General features: G+C 29.7%; 3 protein-coding genes across 3 annotated transcripts; 2 read left to right on the forward strand and 1 right to left on the reverse strand.

The window, feature by feature from the left end:
- The first annotated feature begins 7,910 nt into the window (after positions 1-7,910).
- Positions 7,911-12,499, forward strand: LOC105633527 (nucleoid-associated protein At4g30620, chloroplastic). Its single transcript, XM_012216133.4, has 7 exons — positions 7,911-8,116; positions 8,683-8,837; positions 10,905-11,005; positions 11,102-11,141; positions 11,709-11,780; positions 11,991-12,047; positions 12,132-12,499. Exons 1-7 carry the CDS (start codon positions 8,026-8,028, stop codon positions 12,204-12,206), a joined length of 591 nt encoding a protein of 196 aa, XP_012071523.1. The 5' UTR covers positions 7,911-8,025; the 3' UTR covers positions 12,207-12,499.
- A 272-nt stretch (positions 12,500-12,771) lies between these two features.
- Positions 12,772-18,966, reverse strand: BRS1 (alpha/beta-Hydrolases superfamily protein). Its single transcript, XM_012216131.4, has 9 exons — positions 18,377-18,966; positions 14,681-14,788; positions 14,506-14,601; positions 14,333-14,425; positions 14,166-14,251; positions 13,580-13,992; positions 13,400-13,495; positions 13,216-13,321; positions 12,772-13,121 (listed from the first exon to the last, which is right to left on the reverse strand). The coding sequence occupies exons 1-9, from the start codon at positions 18,645-18,647 to the stop codon at positions 12,978-12,980; spliced, it is 1,413 nt and encodes a 470-aa protein (XP_012071521.1). The 5' UTR covers positions 18,648-18,966; the 3' UTR covers positions 12,772-12,977.
- Positions 18,967-24,592: 5,626 nt separating this feature from the next.
- LOC105633611 (uncharacterized) lies at positions 24,593-25,980 on the forward strand. Its single transcript, XM_012216239.1, has 4 exons — positions 24,593-24,718; positions 24,807-24,905; positions 25,055-25,206; positions 25,599-25,980. The coding sequence occupies exons 1-4, from the start codon at positions 24,593-24,595 to the stop codon at positions 25,978-25,980; spliced, it is 759 nt and encodes a 252-aa protein (XP_012071629.1).
- The last annotated feature ends 669 nt before the right edge of the window (positions 25,981-26,649 follow it).

Genomic DNA, 26,649 nt, shown 5'->3' on the forward strand with positions numbered 1-26,649 from the left:
GACATCCCAGACTATAAAATTATCTTTGTGGCGCCCTGAATTTAAATTTTTATAACAATTTCCTACTTCTTTATATTAAAAACAATAAATTTTAAGATTTTTTAACTAAAATATTAGTTTGATACTTAGTCAATATAACTTTTTAATTTAATAATTTTATATTTTTTAATTTTTCAATAAGTTCAATCCATTTAATTTTATAAGATAACGTGTTCAATGAGTCAAATAAAATATTTAATAAATATAATTTTATAAATTAAAGTGTTTAAAATATTTTGTGAGAAATATATAAGTGAATTTATGTATTGAGCCGTTTTTGCAATTAAAATTTCTTTTTGATTTAATACTCATGTTTTGTTTCTTCTTTTAATTGAGGATTTGTTGATTTCAATCTAGTTCTTTTACAGATTTCAAGTCTAGGTTACCTCCTCCCATTTTACCCAAATCGATTCGTTTCTGATTTTTTTTTTCCTTCTTTGCTCCTGTCATTATGGAAGTCACTTACACCTATTGCCTGCTTTATTTCTTATACGTTGTAGCCAATGGAATTCTTATGGCCCACCATGATTCTAAAATATATCCGTGACTTGGAACGATTTGTTCCATTCATCAGCGCCCTTCGTAGAATTATGGTCCACGGACTAAATAATTGCGTTTTTATATTATATTATTTTATTATTATTATTAAAATATAAATTTAATTGTTAATTTATAGTTACTTTTCTTGATTTTTGATAGGAAATTTATTTGATTTAATAATTGATTGTTAATAATTTTTACATTTGCAGGTATACATTATTCATTATAAGTTATTCGTTGTTCTCGCTTATATTTTAATTTTCATATATAAATTTCTTATGAATTCAATCATTTTCCTCAATTAATTTTAATTTAGTATATTATCCAATCAATATAGTCACGATCACTATCGGTATTTATATTTTTTTATGTATTTTTTTCACGTTTTTATAAACTAAATATTTCCAAATTAATTTTTAATATTACTGAAAAATGAATTATTGAAAAAACATTTTATTTCCGTTTACAATTTTTTATTTCTAAACTCTGACCCTTTATTTGGATGGATGCATATTTGTGAATGAAGGAAAATAACTATGGAACATATCTAGGAAAATGTATTTTTCATTGTTTGGGAAAAATGAGGAAAATATTGAAGGAATTAATATTTACTTATTTTCCATTGAGATCCCAAGTTATGAATCTCTCCAAATAACCTAAATTAATTAATAAACTTTAAGCCTTTCATAAATACTCCATAATTTAAATAAATAAATAAATAATTGTCAACTTGCAACAAAACATTTATTTTCCTTTAAAATTTTTCCTGTTTCAAACAAAGAAAAGAAAAATTATTTATTTTTCCCTTCATTATATCTAAATACAAGTGTGGAAAATAACTATCGAAAAAAAAAAAAAAATCCTTCGTTATTTTCCTTTATTATTTTCTTCGCTCCAATACTTTCCTTCCTCCGTCTTCCAAACAAACGGTTAGTGAACTTCATAACATATATATCCCCAAAATTTCCGAGGAACTATTTTTAGCCTCTAATCGTGGACGATGACACAACCACCATTGTTGGTCTAGTCGAATGGCGTCAAGAAAGCGAAAGAAAATGACACAATTTTAGTTATTACTCATTTATTGACCAACTACCTCTGTTGTCTTAACTATTTTGAAATCGACATAGACAATGACAGCCTCCCTCCATAATAAATTTATTTATCCATTTTTATCATTTGTAAAATAAAATATATTAATTAATATTATCTTAAAAATCTCTCTCTTGGTAATATAATTATTTTTTTCAAAAATTTATTATAAATTAGATAAATCAAAAAGCTTTAAGGGACAAAAAATATATATATATAATATGACAATTATTTATGCACCCACTGAATATATTGTATGCCAGTAAGATGTGGGACGAATTCTACCATTCAAAAGGCATTATCAATAAATTGAAACGCCACCTACCAATTCAGACGAGTCATTGTCTTTCTTTTGTGTTGGATATGATACTACAATGCTCATATTCTGATGGAAAAATGTGGAATTCTAACTTATTTAGGGAGTTGGTTTAACAAATGAGTTAAGTTAGAAACTTTATACGGTGAAATGGTCTGGATAGTTGAAAGAAATTCGAATAAAAATGTATTTGTTTAAGAGAAATTTTAAAATGGATGGCCTCCTGGAAGAAATTTCAAAATGAGTTACCTCATGGAAAGTTTTTTATTTCATCTACAGAACAAAACTATTTAGATATTATCAATCCAAATTCAGAGTTGTCTCATTTAAATTTTAGTTTCATTCCCAATTGAAATATACCGGTAATTCACAGATAATAATAGTCTTTTTGTTTAGCAAGTTCTTCTTTTTTTTTTTTTTTTTTTTTTTTTTTATTACTCTTTTTGAATCGATAGACCTTTTGTTTGATCTTAAATATATTTGCAATATTCAGGGGCCAGAAGCACCGTTTGGCTTGTAGAAGCATACAGTTGGAATCGCTGCATTTAATTATTTTGCAGTTTGATGAAGAAGTTGCTGGACTTTGTAATTTTTATTATTGTTGTTGGATTAATTACATTTTCACTGGAGGTTGAAGCCAAGGATCTAAAAGGGGGAAGGAAAGAGAAATTTAGAAATCTTCAGACAGTACTTGCAAAGAACAGAAGTAAAGAAATGGTTTGCTTGCTACAATTAGTATATGGGTTCTAGAATTAGTTAATGCAATGTTTATTGATTATTTAATGCCAACACAGAAATCTGTCACCATCCTACACCTAAACCTTTAAAAGAAGTATGTCTATAAGTAAAATCTACTATATCCATATCCACGGGTAAATGTTCCCGAACCGTCGGTTTTGGTTTTAGAATCAAACTGAAAATTGACGATTCTAGTTATAATTTAAAATTGCACGGTTACGATTTTAAGTTCGATTTCTCAGCGGTTTGAAATTGATGGTTTCGGCAGATTCTCCGATTGATTTTCTGGCGAATCATATAATTATAAAATAAAAAATTATAAAATATTTTTTTTATTGAAAATTGAAATATTTATGAAATAATTTTCAGAAAAAACTTTAAGAAAAATTAATAAAAAGACTTAATTTATTTGTTTAAAAAAGAAAGGCTTGAACTTTTTTTTCCCTTAAGAAAAAGGGTTTAAACTTAATTTATTTTTTTAAATGAAAAAAGGTATTTATGATAAGTTCAAAAAATCAATTGTTCACAAATACCCTTAAAACTAGTTGTTATATAATTGTTAGAAGATTAATTTTGGAATTTCACAAAAATATTTGAAAAAATAATAAAAAAAGTTATAAGAATTGGATGGAACTGCCGATTCGAACTGTCAGAACCACCGTTTCTAACCGGTTGAAAAAACTGTCAGCCGGTTCTTAAAACCGCTAGTTTATAGTTCCTCAAAAAATTTAGAATCGAAACAGACCGCAAATCCCTGGTTCTGATTTCAGTTCGGACTGATTTCGATTCTTCACAATTCTAATTTCGGTTCGAATTCCCACCGGTTCCGAACCAACAGTTCAGATTCTAAAAACCGTGACATGACCAACCCTGTTCATATCACAGAGTAGATAAATAAAAAGTGAATGTATTCATTCACAAGTTTAATCAAACAGCTGGTATGCATAAAAAGAAAAAGTGAATGTATTCATTCACAAGTTTAATCAAACAGCTGGTATGCATAAAAAAGAACAACTGTCATTCAATATAATCTGACAAGTCTGGGTGGATTAATACATCATTCAAATAGATAAAAATGAGATTTCTACAAACTACTATTAACCCGAAACAATCAATCTATCATTTGAGTTAATTCATTACAAACTAAAGCCTTCCATTGTAGATAAACAAAATACAAACCCATATCCTAAAGCCTTCACGTTAAGTTAACTGCTTGCTTGGAATGTTTAGGATTTTAAATATTTTTTAATGACAGAACCTGGAAATTTGCCGGGTAAAGACAACATTGAAGTCCCTATGAGTAGGGGTGGCCACCGTTCCGGTTCCAGAACCGGTGGTTCCGGTTCCAAAAAAATTGAAATCGGAACCGAACCGAAAAGTTTCGGTTCCGGTTCTGGTACGGTGACCAAACCGACAGTTCCGGTCGGTTTTTCGGCGAATCGCATAATTTTAAATTTTAAATTTTAAAGACCGGTTTAAAAAAAAAAACTTGAACATAAAAAATTAAAAAATACACCTAAAAATTTAAAAAATACTTCAACTAAATTTATTTTTTTTGAAGACTTGAACATAATTATTTTTTTAAAAAAAAAATTTCAACTGAATTTATTTTTTGTTTAAAAAAGTTTGAACATAATTTAAAAAAAAAAGGGCTTGAACTCAATTTTTTTTTTAAAAAAAAAAAATTAAGTTGCCTATGTATCCTCTTGGGGTTTAAAGGAATCAAAGCCCACATAGTTCTTACTTACCTTATACCAATTTCATCCCTTTTACCTTAATCGCAATTTGTACCACCGATTGATATTCCCGTTAAGGACCCATCGTATAAATCATATAAATCTTCATTTTCTTTTAGATTTTCTTGTGCTCTTAGTTCGGCCTTGCTCCAATCATCCACGCATGATTGTGCTTCTAATGAATCGGGTGTCATACGAGATCGTGTTTCATCAAGTATGTTTCCTCCTTGACTAAAAGCTTGTTCAACCACAACAGTGGAGACCGGAGCTGCTAAAACTTGTTTTGCAATTAAAAAAATAATTGGAAAAGTATTTGCGTGACGACTCCACCAATCTAAAATTGAAAAATCAGTATCTGCATGCATAATCATCACCAAACTCAAAAGAAGTGGTTAGATAATTATCAAATTCAGAAAAAGAACTGAATTTCCTTGTTTTTTTTTTTATCTTTGTAGTAAAACTTGTTGAGCAACACCAACACCACTTACTCTTTGTGTTGGAAATTGTTGAATATTAGATTGAGAAGAATTAGAAGTAGATGAACTAGAAAATTGAACAAATTCATTATATAATTGCATAATATTTTGTTTAACTTTATGCAATACTACATTTATATTAACATTATCTTCTACATCAAGATTTAATACTTCATAATGAATAGTCAAATAATCACATAAACATCAATTTTACATCTAGAATCAAATACAATAGCAACAAGATAAAGGGGTGGTATATTTTTAAAATAAGATAACTATTTTTGTTCATTGAAAAAATACAATCTTTTAATATACAATCATTTTCAAATTCTTGGAGTGCACTAACAATATTAATATACATAGGTAAAAATAAATGAGATGTGGGATAATAAACCACACTAAATTTATAGGAAGCATCATTAAAAATTTTTAAAATATCTAAAATTTTTGCACAAATATCCCAATTTTGTGGATATAAATTAATATTTTCAATATTATTAGTAACAAAAAAGCATAATAATTCTTTATAAGAAAAAGACTCGTTTAGTAATTCATATGTTGAATTCCAACGAGTTGGGACATCCCTTGAAAAACATTTTGGTCTTTTATTATTTTCTTTACAAAATTTAGCCCAACTTTTCATCACTTGGAGATGTCCCCATAAGTATGAAATAGCTTTTTTAATTGGAGAAATAAAATATTCAAGAATTTTTAAACCATTTTGTACACATAAATTTAAAACATGGCATGCACATCTTATATGAAAAAATTTTCCACCAATATTTGGTTCATAAATATTTTTAAGTTCAATAATTGATTTAGTATTAGCAGAAGCATTATCAAATGAAATTGAAAAAAATTTTTTTGTCAACTTATATTCATCTAAAATTGAAACAATTATTCTATAAATATTATTTGCAGTATATTTATCATCAAAAACACGAAATGCAATAATTCTTTTTTGAATTTTTCAATCATCATCAATCCAATGACATGTAATACCCATATAAGAATGCATTTGCCAATGATCACTCCAAATATCACAACAAATTGAAACACGAATTTTCATTTGAGAAAATAAAATTTCTAACTATTTTTTCCTTTATTATATAAAGAAATAATAGTTCGTTTTACAGTATTTCTTGGCACTCTTTTAGCAGAAGGATTTAAAGCTTTTTGATAATAATTATTAAAACCTACTTTTTCACCAAAACTAAAAGCTAAATGTTCCATAGAAATCATTTTTGCTAATTCTTCTTTTTGTATTTTTTTCAGAATGTTAAAATAAAGAAAGGTTAGAAGATGCGTATCTAGAAATTTGTGTTTAAGACCGATCAACTCCTATTTTTGTTGCATGTTTTGTCTCCAAATGCTTCCAAAATGATCCATAGCCGCCCGCTTGTTTAAATTTATAAGATTTTGCACAATAATTGCAAATTACGTCGTACATTTTCTCACCTTTGAATTTTTTCGTGAAATGAATGGCGAATATGTCAGAACTTTGTCTTGCTCTTCCAACAATTTGTGCTCATTGCTCTTGCTCTTGCTCTTCCTCTTCTTGTAATTGCTCATTAAATTCAGATTCTTGAGTTGGAATTTCCAAATTTTCATTTGGATATCCCTCAAAATTAAATTGGTTAAGAGTGAAATCATAGATGTCGTTTGTAGGGATAGATGAATATTGTGTTTCTCCAATTTTTTCCTTGCCCTTACCCGAATTTGAGTTTCCTCCACTTGCCATTATATGATAATAAGATATAATTTGGAAAATTGAATAAAAAAAATTAGAGAGAATAATAACTTAATAAGAGAGATTGTAGAGTAGAGAAAAATAATATAGAGTAGAGTATAGTAGAGTGTAGTATATTGTAGAGAGAGTAAGTAGAGAGAGTAGAGATTTTTTTGTGATGAATTTGTAAATGAAATGAGGTATTTATAATAAATCCAAAAAATTATTTTTCTAAAAATACCCTTGAAACTAACCGTTATGTAGCCGTTTATGGCTGTTGGGAGGGGTAATTAAGAGATTTCACAACAAAATTTTTTTTAAAAAAACACAACTAACAGTTTATAACGGCTAGAACCGCCGGTTCAAACCGGTTCGAACCGGCGGTTCTAACTGGACGGGGAACCGGCGGTTCCAATCCGATTCCGACCAGTTTTCTGGAACCGAAATCGAACTGAAAATCTCCGGTTCCGGTTCAGTCCGATTCCAATTACCGTTCGGGATTGGTTCGAATCGACGGTTTCGGTTTCCAAAACCATAATATGGCCACCCTTACCTATGAGCCATAATTGATAGAAGAAAAATGTTATTTTCAATGTCCTAGAAATCGATTTAGGTTTGCAAAAGGAATAAATGAGCTCTTTTAAATGCAAAACTTTATGCAATTGAAAGTGACGGTAAATAGGTAAATTCACAGCATTTACTATGTTATTTATTTTTCAAGCGAGTCACCTCTATTCATTCTCCCAACTTTCCAAAATTACTATGTCAATATATTTTAAATAGGCCGTAAATGAGTCGAGCTTTGGTGACTTCAGCTCAACTCAATAAGAATATACTCAAGCTCAAGCTTGAAATCTATTAACCAAAACGACGTCATTTTAATATGGATTTTAATTGATTTTAACTTATTGCGTTAGCTTGTGAGCTCAACTTAGCTTGATAAGTTTATTGAACGAGTTCGAACAAGTTTTGACCAAGCCGAGCCTTAAGCGGCTCATAAACGGCTCACGGGCAGCTCGGCTTGTTTACAATCTTAAATTTAGGAATAAAAGTAAATAAATTTTTAATTTTTATACTTATTCTAAATAAAATTTTATTTATAAATAAATTATATTTAGAATTTATTTATAAATGAATTCGACAGTTGGAGTTCATTTATACCAAATGGTGCATTAAAGACTAATGTTAGAAGACTCCGTAATTATAAGTACTAATTTGAACTTTTCCCTAAAAAATGTAAAGAGAAATTTTTTTGGAACAGAAAAAAAAAAAAAAAAAATCGGAGAAAGTAAACCTACATTATCTTCTCAAAACTATCTTCCTCTTCTTCTTCCTCCTCCTCTCTCTGAAATCGGAAAAATGGTATCGACGAGTGCAGTGTCTCCCCGAGTCTCAAACCTAAGCGGACTTGCTGACTGGAAAAGGCCTAGGCTTTCTTCATTTCATTTAGGTAATCTCTCTCTCCTTATAATTGTATTGTGATTGGTTGCTGATAAAATGGATCGTTCCAATAGGAAGTGCAATTTTAATCTTTCCTTGCCCTCTATTACTATTATTATTTGAAAAGAATTAATTGAGGCTGCTCATGAATTTATTTTTGAGTTTACGATATTTGTTTATGCGAACGGATATACTAACCTATGTCATATTGATTATTATGGATAAATGGAATTTGGACTTTCGATTATTCTGAACAGTTCAACATATCTTTTTATTCGCTGTTTATACATTTAATGTAATTCAAAGTGAAAGTGGGTTTAGAAGGTAATGGCATATTGTGATTAAAGTAATTGTTTTTATGTAGTTCTTTAAATTCAGTTGCATAAGAAATTACATATGCTTTTGGTTCATAATTGTTTGAAAGTGGCCTGCTTTATGTCATTGATTGTTTTTTTTTATTAGTTGATTGAATAGGTGGAGAAAATTATGTTTTGCAATGTATGAATCTGTTTTTCCATTCTCAAGTTTGAATCTTGTTGAATGCGTGTTAACTTAGTTTTGCCCCATTACTTTCAGGTAATCTGAGCTTAAATCCAAATGTAGTCGGTAAGCAGCTTATATCTCAGTCTGGCCATTGGAAATCTGGGCGTAGCAGTAGGTCTCTTTGTGTACATGGTTTGTTCGGAGGGAAAAAGGATAATAATGAAAAGAGTGATGATGCACCATCAAAGGTCAACCTTGCTCCCTTTTCTTGTAGTGAACGTTACATACAGAACTTGAATTTAATTTTTTTTTTTTTTAATTGAGAATGATAATTCACGTCGCCCTTACATTAGACCATCTGTTTCTATATTATAATGCAATACCGTTTCCCCGCAACAATGCTTCTCATCTGATTTTAATTCCCTAGGGTTCTTCCTTTTGAACAGTCTAGGTGTATAAGGAGATTTCAGACTGATAGATTTCATAATTTATATTTTGTCAATGTGGATATAAACAGGTCAATGGTGCCCAGTTACTATGTTGGAGCTCACTTATGCTATGGTTTAGAGTAATACAACTAGAAATTGCAACCCCCTATTGCACTGCAGGGAGTGTTTTCTGGATTGCAAGATCTAGATTATAGCAATTCATAAAGTTAAAAATTACAATTACAAAATGCAAACAATCTGGCTAAAGAACCAAACAATCTTATTCACAAAAAGCTCAAATGATATTGTTACTATTAACATTATTATGTGATAATTTTAAGATTTGGATATTTCTGCACCACCTAGGTGGTGAAGTAGAATTTGTCAATTGAAAACAATTTAGCATTGGATGTGAAAAAAACTTCGTGATTGTTTTTATTTCAATCAATCTTTACATGATATTTTGGCATAATTTTTTTTTTATTACATATGCTATCTGGATAATCATATTTTGTTCCCACCAAGTGATTAAATAGAAATCTACTTCACTGTACCACATTTTTAGACAAGAACGTTGTGTGTTCTCTTTGTTGTAACAGATCTGTGGTTTCTTGATATTAATGCGGATTTAGCTATGAATATGGTAAAATGGAGACAAAGAATCTATGTAGTCAATCCCAACTAGTTTGGGAGTAAAGGCTTAATATTGTTGTTGCATGTACCACAATGATCCACCATGCTTTTTGGTAATAGTTTGGGAAGGAGACTAAACTTTGCTCCCTGACCCTGTTGTGTTGCTCATGTCTCTTTGATAATTTATATTAAATATCTACAGTTGTAATTGGTTCTAGCAGTTGAGCTGGTAGCATGTTGGTCTAAGTACCTACCAAAATCAAGAATTTTTTTTTTCCTTTTAGAGTTGTTGGAAGATCTTCTAAAGGCCAGTGATAGATTTTTCTTCTATCACAATCTTGCGGTCAGTTGTGTGACTGTAAAAATGAGTATGCTGCAATATGTATTGAATTGAAGAGATTACCAAAGATTGCAATTTTGTCTTGTGTGTTGTACAAAGTTTTTCATAATACAGAAAAAAAAAAAAATTTGGAAAGTTTGAATACATTTACGCAATTTATTTCTGCTATTTTGGTTAGTGGCAATTGAGAAAACACCACATGTCCTAGTCTCCTAGAGAACACACACAAAGCACCAAGCCAATAGGGGGGTTCACTGATTTATTATGGATTTATTTAAAAATATATGTAATTAATTTCAGAATTAAGTCCATCAATTGTTGTAAATCATTAATTGTCTATGGCTCGTGCTTAGCAGTGTCAAATAATGGCTCGTGTTTAGCAATGTCAAATAATTCAATCATGCACATGAAGCTAAATTTCAAATTATTATTTGAATACTAGAATTATATAGATTTAATATGAAAATGATTGAATGTGATATGTGCATGGGGATGATGGAAAAAGTATTTCATTGATATTGCAAAGATATAATCCTTATAGATAACTATAGTTTTTCACGCTTACAAAGGTGAAATCAGGCGGAATCTTTTACTTACCACTTTAAACCAGTCATATATATTGAAATTAATGAGCTTGAAGAACGTTTTTGTAAGTTGCTCTCACTATATGTGTTTGAGCGCTACTTCTGTTGCCTTGACCTGGCATGTTCTTTTGACTACTGCAGAAGCATCATCCTTGCATGTTTAACTGATTCAGAATCTGCAGTTATTTGTTTAATTTAGAATTCTCATTCATATTTCTGTAGTTATGGTACTCACTCTTTTTTATTCTGGACTCTTTTACATGAAAAGAGAGAGGTACTGATCTTATCTCACTATTGGAGACTGACATTGTCCCCACTGATTGATTTTAGGCAGGAATTCTTGGAAACATGCAGAATTTATATGAAACTGTGAAGAAGGCGCAGATGGTTGTCCAAGTTGAGGCAGTTAGGGTTCAAAAAGAACTTGCTGCGTATGGCTCATAAATAATTACAGTCACTGAAATTTTTTTTGTTTTGTGGCTTCTGTTGATTTCTCACTTTTGTTTATCTTTCTTTCCGTCTTGCAGGGCAGAGTTTGATGGTTACTGTGAAGGTGAGCTAATTAAGGTATGTTATGCTCTCTGTGTTTCGGTGTGAGTTTGTGCTTGTGGGAGAGCATACATGTGCATCGTATATAGGCACATACATTCATGGGTGTGAGTGTTTTTTGTGTGCATGCAGCATTGCATCTCCAAGTATTCTTGTATCATGCTTGCTGTCTGGTATTTGAATACAAATTTGTGATTTTTGTTTACTGACAGTATGTACATTGGCAGACTGAATTTGGCTAGTATCTTGTCAAAATATCTTAAATTTAGATTTGAGTTAGCCATAATCTGAACTGGACTGCAAAACCTGGTATTCTGCCCTTATCATTTTCATTTATGATTTGATAAAGGGACTGGGGGCATTATGGTTCCTTTTCGGTCAGTCATTATGGATTTCATGAAGATGGATGTTTTGGTTTTCTAATGGGAGATCCTGGTTTTAGAGGCACTATATGTTGATGTATGAAAAAATATCTAGATCATTTTCAGAAGGAAGAAGTAATGCTATATGGTTCTATTCCAAACATTAACTGAATCTCTACATATTGGTTTCAAGCACAGTTTGAACTTTGATGTGATTTTTCAGGTAACACTATCTGGAAACCAACAGCCTATACGAACAGAGATCACTGAGGCTGCAATGGAATTAGGTCCAGAAGTGAGTACACACTAATTCTATTGATTTTTTATGCATTTCTTTTTTGTACAGTATGCACAAGATATTGTCATAAGGATTATATCATTTTGCATGTTGATTTAAATGTGGTTATTCAATTTTCATGCAAATTCTGTTGAGAAATAAATGCTGTATATTTTCTTCAAATTTCACATGCACACAAACCAAGAGAAATTGTCTTCATTTGTGCAGAAGCTCTCACTTTTAGTTAATGAAGCATACAAGGACGCACACCAAAAAAGTGTCCAGGTAATCTCCTATTTTTCACTAAATCAAAACTCTCTTTCTTCATTTTGTAACTGTAATAAAACACCTGCACTTATTATTTTTAAGGCCATGAAAGAAAGGATGAGCAATCTCGCCCAAAGTTTAGGAATGCCTCCTGGCATGAGCGAAGGATTAAAGTGAAGGAAGGTAAAGGTGGATTCATCTCATACTGGTCTCTGAAATGAGCTCAAATTTTGTAATTGAGCTGGTTAGGAGTTCTCTCATTTATAGTGCAACTTGAAATTTACAGCCTTGTTTATGTTAATGATTATTTTAATTTAATGAGTGAAAAATATTTGGGGACTTTGTGATCTTCGTTATCGTTGCAACAAGAATACTGTGGCTACTAACTGCTCCTTTCAAACGCTAAAGGTGTGATGATGAGCCACAATTGGGTAACTCATTTCTGGTTGACAATGAATATTCCTCGTAAATTTTGGTGCCCTCGTACTAAAGATGTAAACTTTAACGCTTTCTGGAATCCTCTCTCCAATCTAAAAGTGAAGCCTGAATTTACTCATTTGGTGGGTCTGAGATTTTTGCAGTACTCTGAATTTTTTTCTTTTTTGGGTGCAACCAAAATTTGGTTGGGTTGAAGAAGAAATCATTCTGTGGAATAACATATGAAGCATCCCATGGAAAGGTGTTCTCTAGCTATGTTAAACAGAGTAAAGATAGTAAAAGAACATTTTGCTTTATACCCATGTCAAAAAATAGAAATCTCTATTTGTATGAATTGAAACAAGAACAAATTGTCTTTAGAAACATGGATTACACTTTGAATGAGTCATGAACTAACCTAGCTAGTTGCTTCACCCATCATTTTTATGGGAGGAAGGTTCTACATGAGGATTACTCCAAGAACCTTCTTGAAGCAGCCAAAAAAAAAAATCTTGGAGTAATATGCCAATGTTAAGATTTTGGTAATTCTTTTCCAGCTACGAATGACCTGAAAAGAATGAAAGCTCTTCGTGGTTGAAATAATGGAACTTCATGGCCAGCTCCTCTTACTGTTGCAAATGTGAGCCCATTGTATGCTTCTGTCCATCCTCCTACCTATTTAACACAAATTCAAAAGTTCTCTTTTTAAACTAGTCCCAAAGAGCATATAAACAGGATGAATCTCAAGAACATTATGTTGAGTATTTACCTGGTTGCCGGAGTACCAAGGGTACCACCGCGTTTTAACGGTGAGATTGAGGTGGCTGAGGGAAAACCTCGTGGCGGTCACTGGAACCACAGAGTCTGTATCGCCACTGCAACAAAGAAGCAGCAATATCATCATACTCTGTTAGTATGAAACTTTTTTTTTTCTAAAAATGTCAAGAATTTACCTGAAAACCCAAATTCTTAGACCAGCCGCAATTAGCTCCTTGTATATAGGTAATACAGAAGATTCAGAATCCCTCCAGTTCTTAATAAGCACATCACTGCCAATCACAACACAAGATCACATAATTATTATAGAAATCTTTAAATTCTATTAGTTAAAACCGAATAAAAAAAAAATCTACCTGCAAGCAGTCCATTTATAAGGAATTCCTGTAACATTGGCATGCATTGCTTTTTGAACATCAGGTCTGTTATAATATTTCTCTGCATAATTCTCAGTACAAGGATCATAACCAGAAATTCTTCCACGTAGAAGCGTATTTTTGAAAAGCCTTAAAGGCCTTAAATTGCTCTTATTATTTTGCAGTTGTATGCAAGATGGTGTATAAATACTGTATTGATCAATATCTCCAAATTCATGATTCATTGCATAATTTACTGCTTCATCACATTTTTCGGATGATCTATTTTCGTCTTTGAAATTGCAGTTATCAAGAATTGATCGATACGTTCTATCTGATATCATTGAATGACTCCACCAGAATGTAACAGTTCCAATGCTATCATAGTAACTATCTGTTACTGCATTTCCTACCTGCATTTACATATTTGTATGAATATTACTTATAGTGAGGGGCTGCCATATAGTGAGGGGCTGCCAAGAATCCCGATATTAGTCTCATACCATATAAAGGGTATATGAAACTGGTTGAAAACCCCAAAAAAAAAAAAAAAAAAAAAAAATCATGTGATTGATGTTGTACTCACAATGAATCCTTTGAGATTGATGATTGGATGGGAATGTGCTTTATTATAATCATGGATTTTCTTTGCCAGTTGAGGAACATAATGCCCTATGTACAAAGATAATTGAAATTAGAGAAAAAAATGTAGTTAATTAGATTCTTTAATTGTTATAGTATTGGGTTATTAACCAGCATAACTTTCTCCAGCTATGTAGAAATCTCTGTACTTGTACTGTGGAAATCTTGAAAACCATCTGATGAGAAAGATCAAAGCATCTTCGGCTGCACCATAAAAAGTAGTAAATTGCATTATTAAACTACGTAGTTTTGGCATTAGCACTGAGAATCTCTAGTTTTGGTACCTGTTCTTTCATCACCAGAATCTTTAAGATCAGAACTTTTATTTGTGTATGAAAATCCCACACCAGCAGGTGACTCCAGGAAAAGAATATTTGCTTCTGTAAGCATATAAATTTGATTTAATAAAATTTTCATTTAAAATTCGGTTATTAAGAACTGTTATTTATTGTTAATTACCTGTATTCCATGAATACTTATTCAGATAAAGAGATGAACCAGTTCTGTCAATCCGAAATGGTCCAACCTCCTCTGATGCTCCATATGCAACTGATGAACAACCTGGTCCTGCATTTTCATTCATTTAAACTTGTCTCAGAACCCATCAATGGTTTCTCTCTATTTTATCTACTTTTTAATTATCGAAATTCAAGCATTAGTATAACCAACAATGCACGGAAACTTCTAGCTCTGGACATTTCCATGCGTCCATCTTTCTATATAAAATACCATTTTTTCGTATAAGATTATAATCATTTCTGCATTTCCACGTTTCTTCATTAACATAAGTTATAACTTTTAACAATTAATAAACAGAGCTAAAAAAAAAAAGGTGAGCAGTTCCAGTTACTGTTCCACTATATAATGCTTCTTCCCTTCCACATCCTAAGTCAGAAGCTGAACTGAAGTGGGGACATTGACATGCGTAGTGGTGCAGATTTCTGTATGAAGCTAGTCAAAAAGTCACTGACTACTAATCAACACTAGTGCTATGTCCAGGGTTGTGCAAAATGTATAATTTTATTATATTATTTTTAAAAATTCAAATAATATAAATCTTATTTATTTTATTAAAAATTAAACTCAAGAACCCCAATAAAAATATACAGTAAATCACATTATTCTTGATTGATAAATTAAAAAATGTTCTTTTTGTTATTGAAATAAGTAATAATTATAAATAAACTTAAGCAAGAATGATTTTTGTAATTATAAATAAACTTAAGCAAGAATGATTTTTGTTTTGAATTTTATTTTGTAGGAATTATCATAAATTGATTGGTTGCTACATTAAATGACAATAAAAAAAGTGAACAACAACTATTCGAACCCAGTGTACGAATCTGACCATACAAATTGATAATATGAACTTACACATTCCTTCCTTTTCACAAACACATCAATGATGTCTATGAAATAATTTTTGCAATACAAAATAAATAAATATATATATATATATATATATTAGTTATTTTCTGAAGTATTTTATTTCCGCAATATAGTTTCGTCTGGCTTAGACGTTGGTTCAATTGTAAAATTAGTATTATTAATTTTTAATCTCAAGATTAAAAAAAAATTACGTTCCTTCATTAAATTCTGGGTCAAGAAAAAAGAAAAGGATCATCATTATGTCCATTTTCTTCTGAATGCGCATGCTTCAGAGATAAAGAACAGAGTAGAGAGAGAGAGAGAGAGAGTTACATATATGTCTGTGTCTTTTAACTCTTTTTTTACTATCCCAAGTTAACCGAAAGAAGCAATAATCTCACTGTAATAGTGTGTTAATTAGCGTTAATAGTTTGAAATAATTTTTATATTCAATTAAAACCCACTAAAAGTTACTTTGCAATATCATATTTTTAATTATAAAAATTATAAATAATCACTAAAACTGAACTGAGTCAAATTGATTTAGTTGAACTTTTCGGTTTGATCATCCGGGTTGATTGATTTTATTCAAATCTTATGTAATTTGCTTTTCTGTTGAGTTTTTTGAGAAAAACAAAGTCAAATTTACTCAAAAAAATAAACCTAACTAATCAAATCAAACCAATTTGTTTCCATATGTACTGTGATTTCAGTTTAGTTTAAGAAAAAAATATAATGCAGTTTTGATTACATTGATTGAGGCTAACATAGATCGATTCCGCGTCACTAGTTAAAGAGCTAAATGTTATTTTTTATAATATTTGGTAACGTACCGTCAATAGCTTTTTCTAAAAGCGTTTTATGTAAAAACTACATAAATATAAATAGCTGAGAGTTAAACACTACTAAATCAACTAATATCATCAAAAGAGTTAATTTTGCGCCCTAAATAGAGAAATTAAATGAATTTTTGGAAGAATATTCCCGCAACATATATAGGTTAAACTGAGGGATCTTTTAGAGAGAAAAAGATGATTCACTTTATGGCAGCATTTTGGTGTTTTCTTAGGCTACAGAAGATGCTCAAAAGTGGACAGAAAGTGAGTAATATTTACAGTGTTATTATGTTCTTCAAGGTAATGAAGGTGTTCTGAAGAAGGAATTAACGTCTGTTATGGAAGGAATAAAACCCTAAAAGAATACAGACACACAAAGATCACGAGGACCCATCTTGTTTTTTCATTGACACCCAGTTGTTGTTTTTACTTCCTTTCTAGTGGATGCTGACGACTTTGGTGCATTTTAGCATCTGAAGTTTTTACTTATGTGTACATGGCATAATGGGTGTCCCGGATTTGATGGCACCAATCCCTAAACCCATTTTGTGTGTACTATAGATGGATTCAGAGTGGGGCACTTGCAAGAGGTGAAGACAAAAGGATTGCACTAGAAGAAATCATCAATTCAATTTCCATCTCATTAATTAATTAATGATATATATATATATATATATATATATATATATATATACTCACAATATTTTGATTTACTAAAAATTTCTTAAAATGGAGTTGTTAACATCTAAACTTTGATATCGGGTTTGTTCGCCAAATTTAACTATAGTTCCTATATTAACAGCGTTTAACTGTTTGAATAACATTTTATAAATTATCTAAATCTCTACAAATTAATTCAAACTCTCTAAAAAAATAAAGTAAACGCTAAAAATTATTGCCGAACACCGTAAAGTATGTTTGATATTTCTTTTTTCTTTCAAAATTAGGAGCTACTATTTCCGTTTTATAATACTTGTCATATTTGAAAAAATAGTTTATTCCAAAATACTTATCACATTTGTGGTTTCAAGGAGTAACAAATTCATTTTTTCATGTTTACCCTTTATATATGACCAATAATTATTACTTCAATTTAATAGTTTCTTAGAGAATTAGTATTAAACTAAGGATAATATGGTCAATTTACTCAATAATTTATTATAACTTAGATAAATTTAATAATTTTCTTAAGGACGTGATATTTCAAATGTAATAAATATTACGGAACAGAGTTAATATTAATTTTCTAAAACTGTGAAATATGAACGTTTTTTATTCTCTCATTAAATAGACTTTTCGGGTGTTATTTTTAATTCATCATACCACTAATTAATTGGAATATTATTATTGAGGAATTACTTTCACTCACAGAGTAAAATTATTATATTAAAAGTATTAATAGAAAACATTAAATGTTCAATTTTAAGATTACTTTACACATTTCAAAGTAAAAATCTTAAAATAATTGAATAACATTCTCTAATTTTTTATCAACAATATTGTTTTAATAAATTATTTTCAATCCCGACATCAAATGGACATTATAAAGAACAACATGCATTTGACCACTAGAATGTTCTACTAAACATATTTATAGTTTTTTTAGTACATCTAAGAAAGACAGTAAGAATTTCCTTTCAAAAAACAAAAAATAATAATAAGAATTTAAACTTTATTACCCCGTCCCAACTTGTCCTAACTCCTAACTGCATTGAAAATGAAAATTTAATGGAAAGTTGGCAAATTATTTTTTTTTAAAAGTAAAATTTGGTTAATTAGTTAATTTCTGGCTTTAAATAAAAAAAAATTTTGAAGTTTTATGCTTAAACTAAAGAGATTAATACTTCACGTTGCAAATTGAAAAAGAAAAGAAAAGAAAAGAAAAACACTGTTTTCTGTATTGTATGAAAGAAATGGAAAGAAATAGGAGAATAGCTAAATTAAGACTGACCTCCATTAAGCCAAAGAACAAGAGGTTTTTTGTCAGGAAATGAAGTAGCAGCTTCTGTCAACCAGTAAAATAAAGCACGCCCATGTTTCTCATTGACGGTGACATAACCAGAAAATTGCGAAAAAGTGACTGCTGGTTGACCTGGAAGAGCTGTAATTCGATCTTCCTCTTGTTCTTGCAGTTTTCTGAAAGCAACAATGGCGTTGATTGCAGAAAACCAGAAAACAACAAATAACAAGAAAGAATTACGGGTTTTTCCTTGAATTGCCATTGCACCCAGAACAAGAAGAGGACAGAACTATACTATGGAGAAAGAAATTTGGTTTTAACGGCTCAAATTATAGGTTTATATATAGGGGAGGAGATATGTTTGGAGTTTAATGTAGTTGCTGCATTTATACACTAACTATAGCTAGGTTGTGCAGGTACTGGTATTGGGCAACTATTAGTGGACCACTGGCTATTTTTTCTTTTGTTTTCTCTCTCTCCTGAGATTCTTGGGAGAGAGAGATGAAGAGGAGAGGGTAGAGGGACCTAGATCATCAGAACTTAGTTGGGAACCATGCACCAAGAATAGCCACCATAAATGCACCTCTCTCTTAAGTCTTTCTCTTCGTATGACCTAGCTAGCTAGCTGTTACTCTGTTACTATTAACTGGAGGTTAGTTGTTATGAAGCACTGTGCATGTATAATTGAGTCATAATTAGAGATTTGGTTTAATAATAATTAATTAAATAATTGCTTTTGAATAATTTTTTTAATTAGAATTTAGAGAATAATTAAGGGGATTTCAATTCAAATTTGCTTATGTGTTGAGAAAAATCAGAATGAGAATCACTTTTGTTAGTTTCATTTTGATTCTAAATAATTTAGTCAAATTTTATTATGAGATATGAATAACCCTTTACAATTAATAGGTTTGGCATCAAATAGAAAATAAATAATAAGTATATAGAAAGAAGGTATGCAATTAGGATTCAATCCTATCATAATAAAAACAAGTTTAAATAGTCAGATACATAAAAATTCGAAATGGATTCAAATAATAATTTCATTAATCCTGGTGAGTCTGAAATGAAACATTACTCGTTATGTTCTAGCAGCTAGTCATTAATTAGTAATTGAATGAATCCTGAAATTAAATTACTAGATGTTATAATTTAATTGTTTTAGTAGTTTTCTTTTTTTTTTTTTTTTTTTTTTTGGTTCATATCTAAATTTTATAATAGAAATATAAAAGCTTATGCAATTAAGTAGTATGCATGCAGTGGTAGTGTCATGTCTTTGTGGTCCTAACTGTACATATATACGAGAAAGGCACATAAGAATTAAGGATTATTATGATAAGGGAGTTATGGATGTGGGGTGTGTGACTCAGTGACTCTTGTGACCTCTAATCGCCTTTCTATTGGTTCCATGAATACAGCATAAGAAAATAGGTGTACTTGGCGGGTGACAGAGTTGGTATTTTTTGGCCTAGATAAGTTGTTTAGATTTGGGTTCTTTTACCTCCTTAGAAGTTAAATAGAAAAAAAAAAAAAAAAAAAAAAAGTGTAGTTAACATTAGTCTTTATCACCTATTTCTTCTTTTTGATGGTGAGACTCCCTTCACTCAGACCAAAGAGTGCAAGTCTTAAATTTTTTATGTTTCTACTTGGAGTGAAAGGAATAAGATGTCTCGAGTTCAAGTCTTCTCGATTATTATAATTTTCACTAATTTGTTGAGCCATGAAAAGAACGGTCCCTTTTATAGAGCCCGCAATATTAAAATTCATTCCCCTGGACAATTTACAGCGTCTTTGAATTTGTATCAACTTTCATTATGTGGTATGTGACATGATATGGAAAATTTTGCTTATAATTAAAAAGATTAATCTTGTGTTTAGCAATAGCTTTTTAAATAATTTTTATAGTCTTCGATAACATAGCATTTGAATTAGCTTTTTAGATGTTAAGGTTGCATTTTATAAAAAAATTAACTTATGTAATGTTTAGCTTTAGCATTTTATAAAAAACTACTTAAACAACTAACAGTTAAACGCTACTAAAGCAGCTAATAATTACGAAAACAACTAATATTACCGAACAGATCCTAACTGTAGGTTAAATCATACGATGATAAGTCAAACTTGGCAAATAATTTGCTTGAAGGGGCTTGCACTGTGGGATGAGTAGTTAATTAGTAGAAACATGATTAGTGACTAATTAACTAGCTTTGGAACTTACTTTGGTGATTAGTTGATGAGAGGTTGGTCAAAGTTCTAAATGATCATTGATTAATGTCAAAGGGAGTTGTTAAACTTGTTCACCAAACCAAATTTGTATTATTGCATGAGCATATTATATTATTTAAGAAACTGATGTTGTGAAATTTTGGGAAGACACATGCCGTTTGGTGTGTGATTTTGTGTCGTTATTATAGTTAGATATGATTGATTAACTAATCTTGATTTGAAATAAAATACTCAAATTTGTCACTAACGGCTATTTTTAGCATAAATGAATTCCACCGAATAATTAATTTGGAATTTCATATTTTAATATATTTTATGTACATGAAAAAAATATTTTGTTTTGGAGTTTATGGGTTGGAGACCACTAAATTTAAACATCTATATATATTAGAAATGATATCAATATCATCATTCATCCATGTAAAAAAAAAAAAAAAAAATACTCTCTTAGATCTGATTTATAGGCTTACCCGTAAATTAAAAATAATAAATTTTTTGAAACGTGAGTTTAAATTTTAAATTAGAAGTAAAAAACTTATTTCTTTTTTTTATTATTTTAAAATTTTTTAAGTGGTTGGACCAATGAAATGTGAAATCCATGGATGGTTAAATTTATAAAATGTATTCACATTCTATTGTTTAGTTAAAAAATAAAACACATGCATTTAAATTATATATTCGGAAAAAAAAATTCTCTCTCTTCTAAAATAATGAAATTAGGTCAATAATCGAATTAATGAATCTGTTTTAGTTAAAAAATAAAACACATGCATTTAAATTATATATCCGGAAAAAAAAATTCTCTCTCTTCTAAAATGATGAAATTAGATCAATAATCGAATTAATGAATCTGTCTTTTCTCAGCTAAATAATTGATAAATCCGTCTTTTCTCAGCTAAATAATTGATAAATCCATAATCAAATTTCATCGCAGCTATCCGTAATTTTTTTTTTTTTTTTTTTTTTTTGAAAAAAGCACCTAACGATAATTGAAAATATCAAAACAAGAACTCTTAGAGAAAAGAAAAGAAATTCCATGAATTCTATACAATCATTAGGCTCCATTACATAAATGTCATGAATCATGGTGGAATCTCAAATGTACCCAATTTAATAATGGCTCAAAATAATTTAGGTCAACAGTTGGACCAAATTAATTAAAGTTAAGTATAATTAATTAGATTGCTTGTTTCCTAAATAATTTCCCTTTTTTCCTTTTTTTTTTATTTAATTTGCTTTTGTTTGAGATGAGATCTGGCCATGATTTCCGAGATGTGCTTCCTCACTTGTTTTTATTAACATCACGTTCGTGCGAGCGTGCAATTTAACTTCATTACTTGCTTGCTGGAATTCATTTAGCTTTTCCAACTTTCTATCTGAAAAATGTGAAAATAATCTTCTCACTGTTCATCATTTGCAATTATCACAAGAGCTTGGAGTAGGGATGGCAATGGGACAGAAATTTCCTGTTTTTTTTTTTTTTTTTTTTTTTTTTTTTCAAGATTTTCGTACTAAATTGATCAAAAATGAATAAGAACGAAGTCAGAATTATAAATTATGAGATAAATTTTTAAATAATTAAATCAATTAAGGGCGGTAAACAATTAAAAGATAAAAAAAAAAGTATTCAGAAGTCTCAGGATTTGAATCGCATGATATGGGCTTTTTTTTTTTTTTTTTTTTTTTTGAAAAAGAGATAAACCAGAAAATTATTTAGAGATTAATGCATGGGACAGCTAATGCCGAATATATCACGAAGAAGAAAATTAGATAAGCCATTTGGTAGAACTTCAAAATAATGAATGCCCAACTGAAACGCTTTATTGGATAATACTAAATGTTTTAATAGTTATTAATTGTTGTAATTAATAGCTATCAGCGTTTTGAATCAGTTTTAGCTAACCATTTTAGATGTAGCGTTTCTACTCCTTCAATTTATAATAATATAAATATTATATGTTATTAAACATTATGTAGTAAATCAGGTGTGGTTTAGTTGGTCTTTTCACCGATATGACTATATGAGTAGTAATAGATCTCCAATTCGAGTTATCTCGATAACGAGAGAAACATGGTTTGTGTTATATAAATGAAACAATGTTATTGATGTGCATGGAATAGTCAAATAATAGATTAATTATTTAACTATAACTCCATAGACGAGTCTACAATTTGTGGTCAACCGTAGAAAGTGATATACATCTTTGTATTTTAAGGAGGAAATCCCGGATTTGATATGTCGTTTTGGTCCATGTATTTGACTTCTCTTTGAGAGCCATTCTGATGTTGATACTGATCTATGCTAATGCTTGCTTAGACCTAAATTTTGTTTTTTTCTTCATTCTTAGGGAAAGAAAGAAAAATATCTTTCTTCTTATCGTAAATTATAACTCTTTCCCAAACACGTCCAAAGATATTGTCCCATTCCTTAATTGGAAAGAAATAGAACCTCACGTTTCTGATTTTTTTTTTTTAAATTTTCCATTTTGATAATTTAGGAAATGCATTTTTCTATAATGCTATTATCATTAAATTTTAGTTCAATTTCAGTTTATTTTCTAACTAACATTTTAATAAAATTTCCTAAATTCTTGTTTAATTTTTTAAAGACTACTTATAGTTAATAACAGACTATTAGACTGTTACTGTATACTGTATATTCAGGTGAATTTATCATGTAATATTATAAATTATAAATTATAAATGGAAAAAAAAGACCACTTACGGTTGACAAATTATCTCTTTATTATCAGACAAACTTTATCATTCGGCTAATTAGATAATAGTAATTAATGCTTTTTTTTTTTTTTGTTCGGTTGCAAGTTGTAGAGCTAAGGGAGAATTATTTTGGGCTAATCTTGGTAATGCAGGCCCGCTGATTCAGCCAAGGCCCATCTGGCCTACAAAAGTTGGCCTCACCAAAAGCTGGATAAATTTTCTTGGAATTGCGGAAAGAAAATATACTCTTCCCCTCCTATAAAAATAATCTCACCTTTATTTTTAACTTATGTTATAAATTATGTTTCCAAAAAAAAATGTTATAAATTATAATTCTATTTCTTTTTTTAAAAGAAATAATTATTTCGGTTCCCATAATATTGTATTTAATATCCATATTCATAAATAAATATATTAACTATTACTATTGCACAAATATTAAAATAAAAAACTAATTAAAATATGAGTTGAAAAAAATTTTAAAGGTAAATTAAAAAAAAGAACTAATCAAGAATTTTATAATTTAATTATATTAATTATATTTTTCTGAAAATTAAATTACATCTATTTTTCTGAAAGGAGAAAATACGTGTGTATTGGGAAAAAAAATTGTTATCTTTGATATTGGGAAATGGGAATATGGGAGTGAGGACCCTTCAGGGATTTGTGGTGACAGATATTACTGACCTTACTATTATCCACAGAGAGCAATATTTCTACAACTAAGTTTATCAAGCTCCAATCAGGTAAAGCCACATAATAAATAAATAAATAAATAATCATTTTAACTTATTGGGCTTTGGAAATTAAATTGCCAGGTCATCATTCTTTTTATAAAAATAAAAAATAAAAAATGCTCCTTTTTTCTAAATACTAAATAAGATTTGGGAGTGATTGCATGGCAAGTTGGCAACATTTACATCCTGCTGTGCTTGGAGGATTGAGAGTTTATTCTTCTTCTTTTTGAAAGGCAAAACAAACAGGTTCATGAATCTTTTACAAATAATATTTTTAAGGTATGTATTATTTTTTCTTTTAGAAAATAATACATGTGGACATTCTTTTCTCATTATTAATATTTGGGTAATTACAAAAAATAATTTTTTTAAAATGAGATATGACTCTTAACATTTTGCACTGCAAAAATAAGCATTTAATTTTTAATAATAATCATTTTACTCTGGATTTTTTTGTCAAAATTTAAAAATTTGTCAGATTATAATTTTATTATAGTATATATTATTTGCAGAAATATATAAGAAAATGGGAAGCCAAGTAGAAGAAGTGTTGATGGTAGCATCAAAAGCTGGGTCAGATCTCATAAAAAATGAACTGGGTTCTTATGGAGAGAAGCTATTAGGATCAAGCTCAGCTTATGTGCAAAGCAATGTCAGTGAAGTATTTTTACAATTTACAACTTTCTTTTTCTAATTTTTTGTTCATTGTAGTAATTGTTGGATTCTAAAACCTTTTACAGATTACAAAATATTTGTGTAATTCTCAGTATTATTTTGAAGTGAATGATCAGTATGTGAAGAACAAGTTGAAAATAATTCTATTTCCATTTCTACACAGGGTAAGCATATAATATGCTAATAGTTATTTTTTATTTAATTGTTTTTTTTACCAATTAAATGTGGTTTGATTAGTCTTTTCACTGATATGAGAAATAAGGGGTTTTGGATTTCAGTCCTATCAATCACAAGAGTTTTCATCAATTTGTAGGGATATTGGATGAGAACCACCGAGAAGGTTGGCGGTGAACTTTTTTATAAACCTCCAATTTATGATATAAATGCTCCTGATTTGTACATTCCATTGATGGCATTTGGTACCTACCTTGTTCTAGCTGGCTTCTCTTTGGGCATCAATGGAAAGTAAGTTAAATTCTTTATTCTCAATATTATTGTTTTTTTTTTAAAATGATCATTCCCTTAAAGATTTTCAATATTTTGGCTGTGTTCGACAATAACTTTTTAGCTAGTTTTTAGCGTTTTAACTGGTCAAAATGTTAAACGCCTTCTTTTTATAGTGTTTGATAACATTGGGTTTAAAGTAGCATTTTTGTGAAAAGTTAATTTATGTTTATGAAAAATTATTCAAACAACTAACAGTTAAACGTTACTATAAAAATGGCTAATTTTGCCGAACAGACCGAAAAAATATTAAAATATCATAATTTTTTATATATTGGGTTATATTTTAATTTATTGGTAATTGATAAACAATTAATCTTTTTATAATTCAAATTATTATATATATGGTATAGGTTTAGCCCTGAAGCTTTAAGTGTGCAATTAGCAAACGGATTGCTATGTTGGCTATTTCAACTCCTCCTTCTTGAAGCTACTTTGCGCTCATTAGGAGATGGAGATGTGCCTTTACTTGATGTGGTTGCTTACGGCGGATACACATTCGCCGCCGTGTCGGTGGCCGTATTATCAAGAATCACATGTAGATATTGTTTCTACATAGTAACATTGTGGGAAAGCTTCTGTATGGGAATGTTCTTTGTGAAGATTGTGAAGAGGATTTTAATTTGTGAGATGAGAAATTGTGAGAAGCATTCAAGCAAACGACACTATCTCTTGCTTTTACTTGCTATTGCTCAAATCCCATTGCTATTTTGGCTTGGTGATGCTGGTGTTTGAGATTTGTAATTATTCTGATTTATAGAACTTTTTTTTTTTGGTACCCATCAATCAAGCTTTTTGTGATCAATTTTTGTTTATTAATTAAGTAATAATTCAGGAACTAGATGGGTTAATTTTTTGTGATCAATTTTCCATATAAAATACAAATTTTCCATTCAAAAAAAAACCCTACAAATTTAATATTTCTCTAATTTATCACATAAAATTACTCCCGAACTTTATCGCATAAAGTAATATTTGCATAATTTATCACATAAAGTAATATTAATTAAGTAATATTTGCATAATTTATCGCATAAACACCTACAAATTTTCTATTTTTCTAATTAACCTTGCACCTTGGTTTGAGATTGTAATTCTTAGTAACGATTCTTAGAGACCCGTCAATGCTCCTAAAGTAAAAGTGCTTATTTATAATAAAAATTACAACTTCAAATATACGATAGATCGATCTTTTCAAAATTTCAAGATGAAATAGAGATAAAATCCTAAAATTCAGAGGTAATTCCATACATTAAACCGATTTTATCTTGATGTGCAAGATTTCTCTTGCCATTTTTTAATCAAAATAAATATTTTTGGTCTCTACATATCTTTTATTTTTTTGTTTTCAATACCACTTGAAGTACTTCAAAGGTTCATAAATAATATTAATATAATTCACTA

The sequence above is a fragment of the Jatropha curcas genome, chromosome 8 (assembly GCF_041381405.1).
Source record: "Jatropha curcas cultivar XTBG-Jc1 chromosome 8, XTBG_Jcur_1.0, whole genome shotgun sequence".
In the NCBI taxonomy this organism is placed as follows: domain Eukaryota; kingdom Viridiplantae; phylum Streptophyta; class Magnoliopsida; order Malpighiales; family Euphorbiaceae; genus Jatropha; species Jatropha curcas.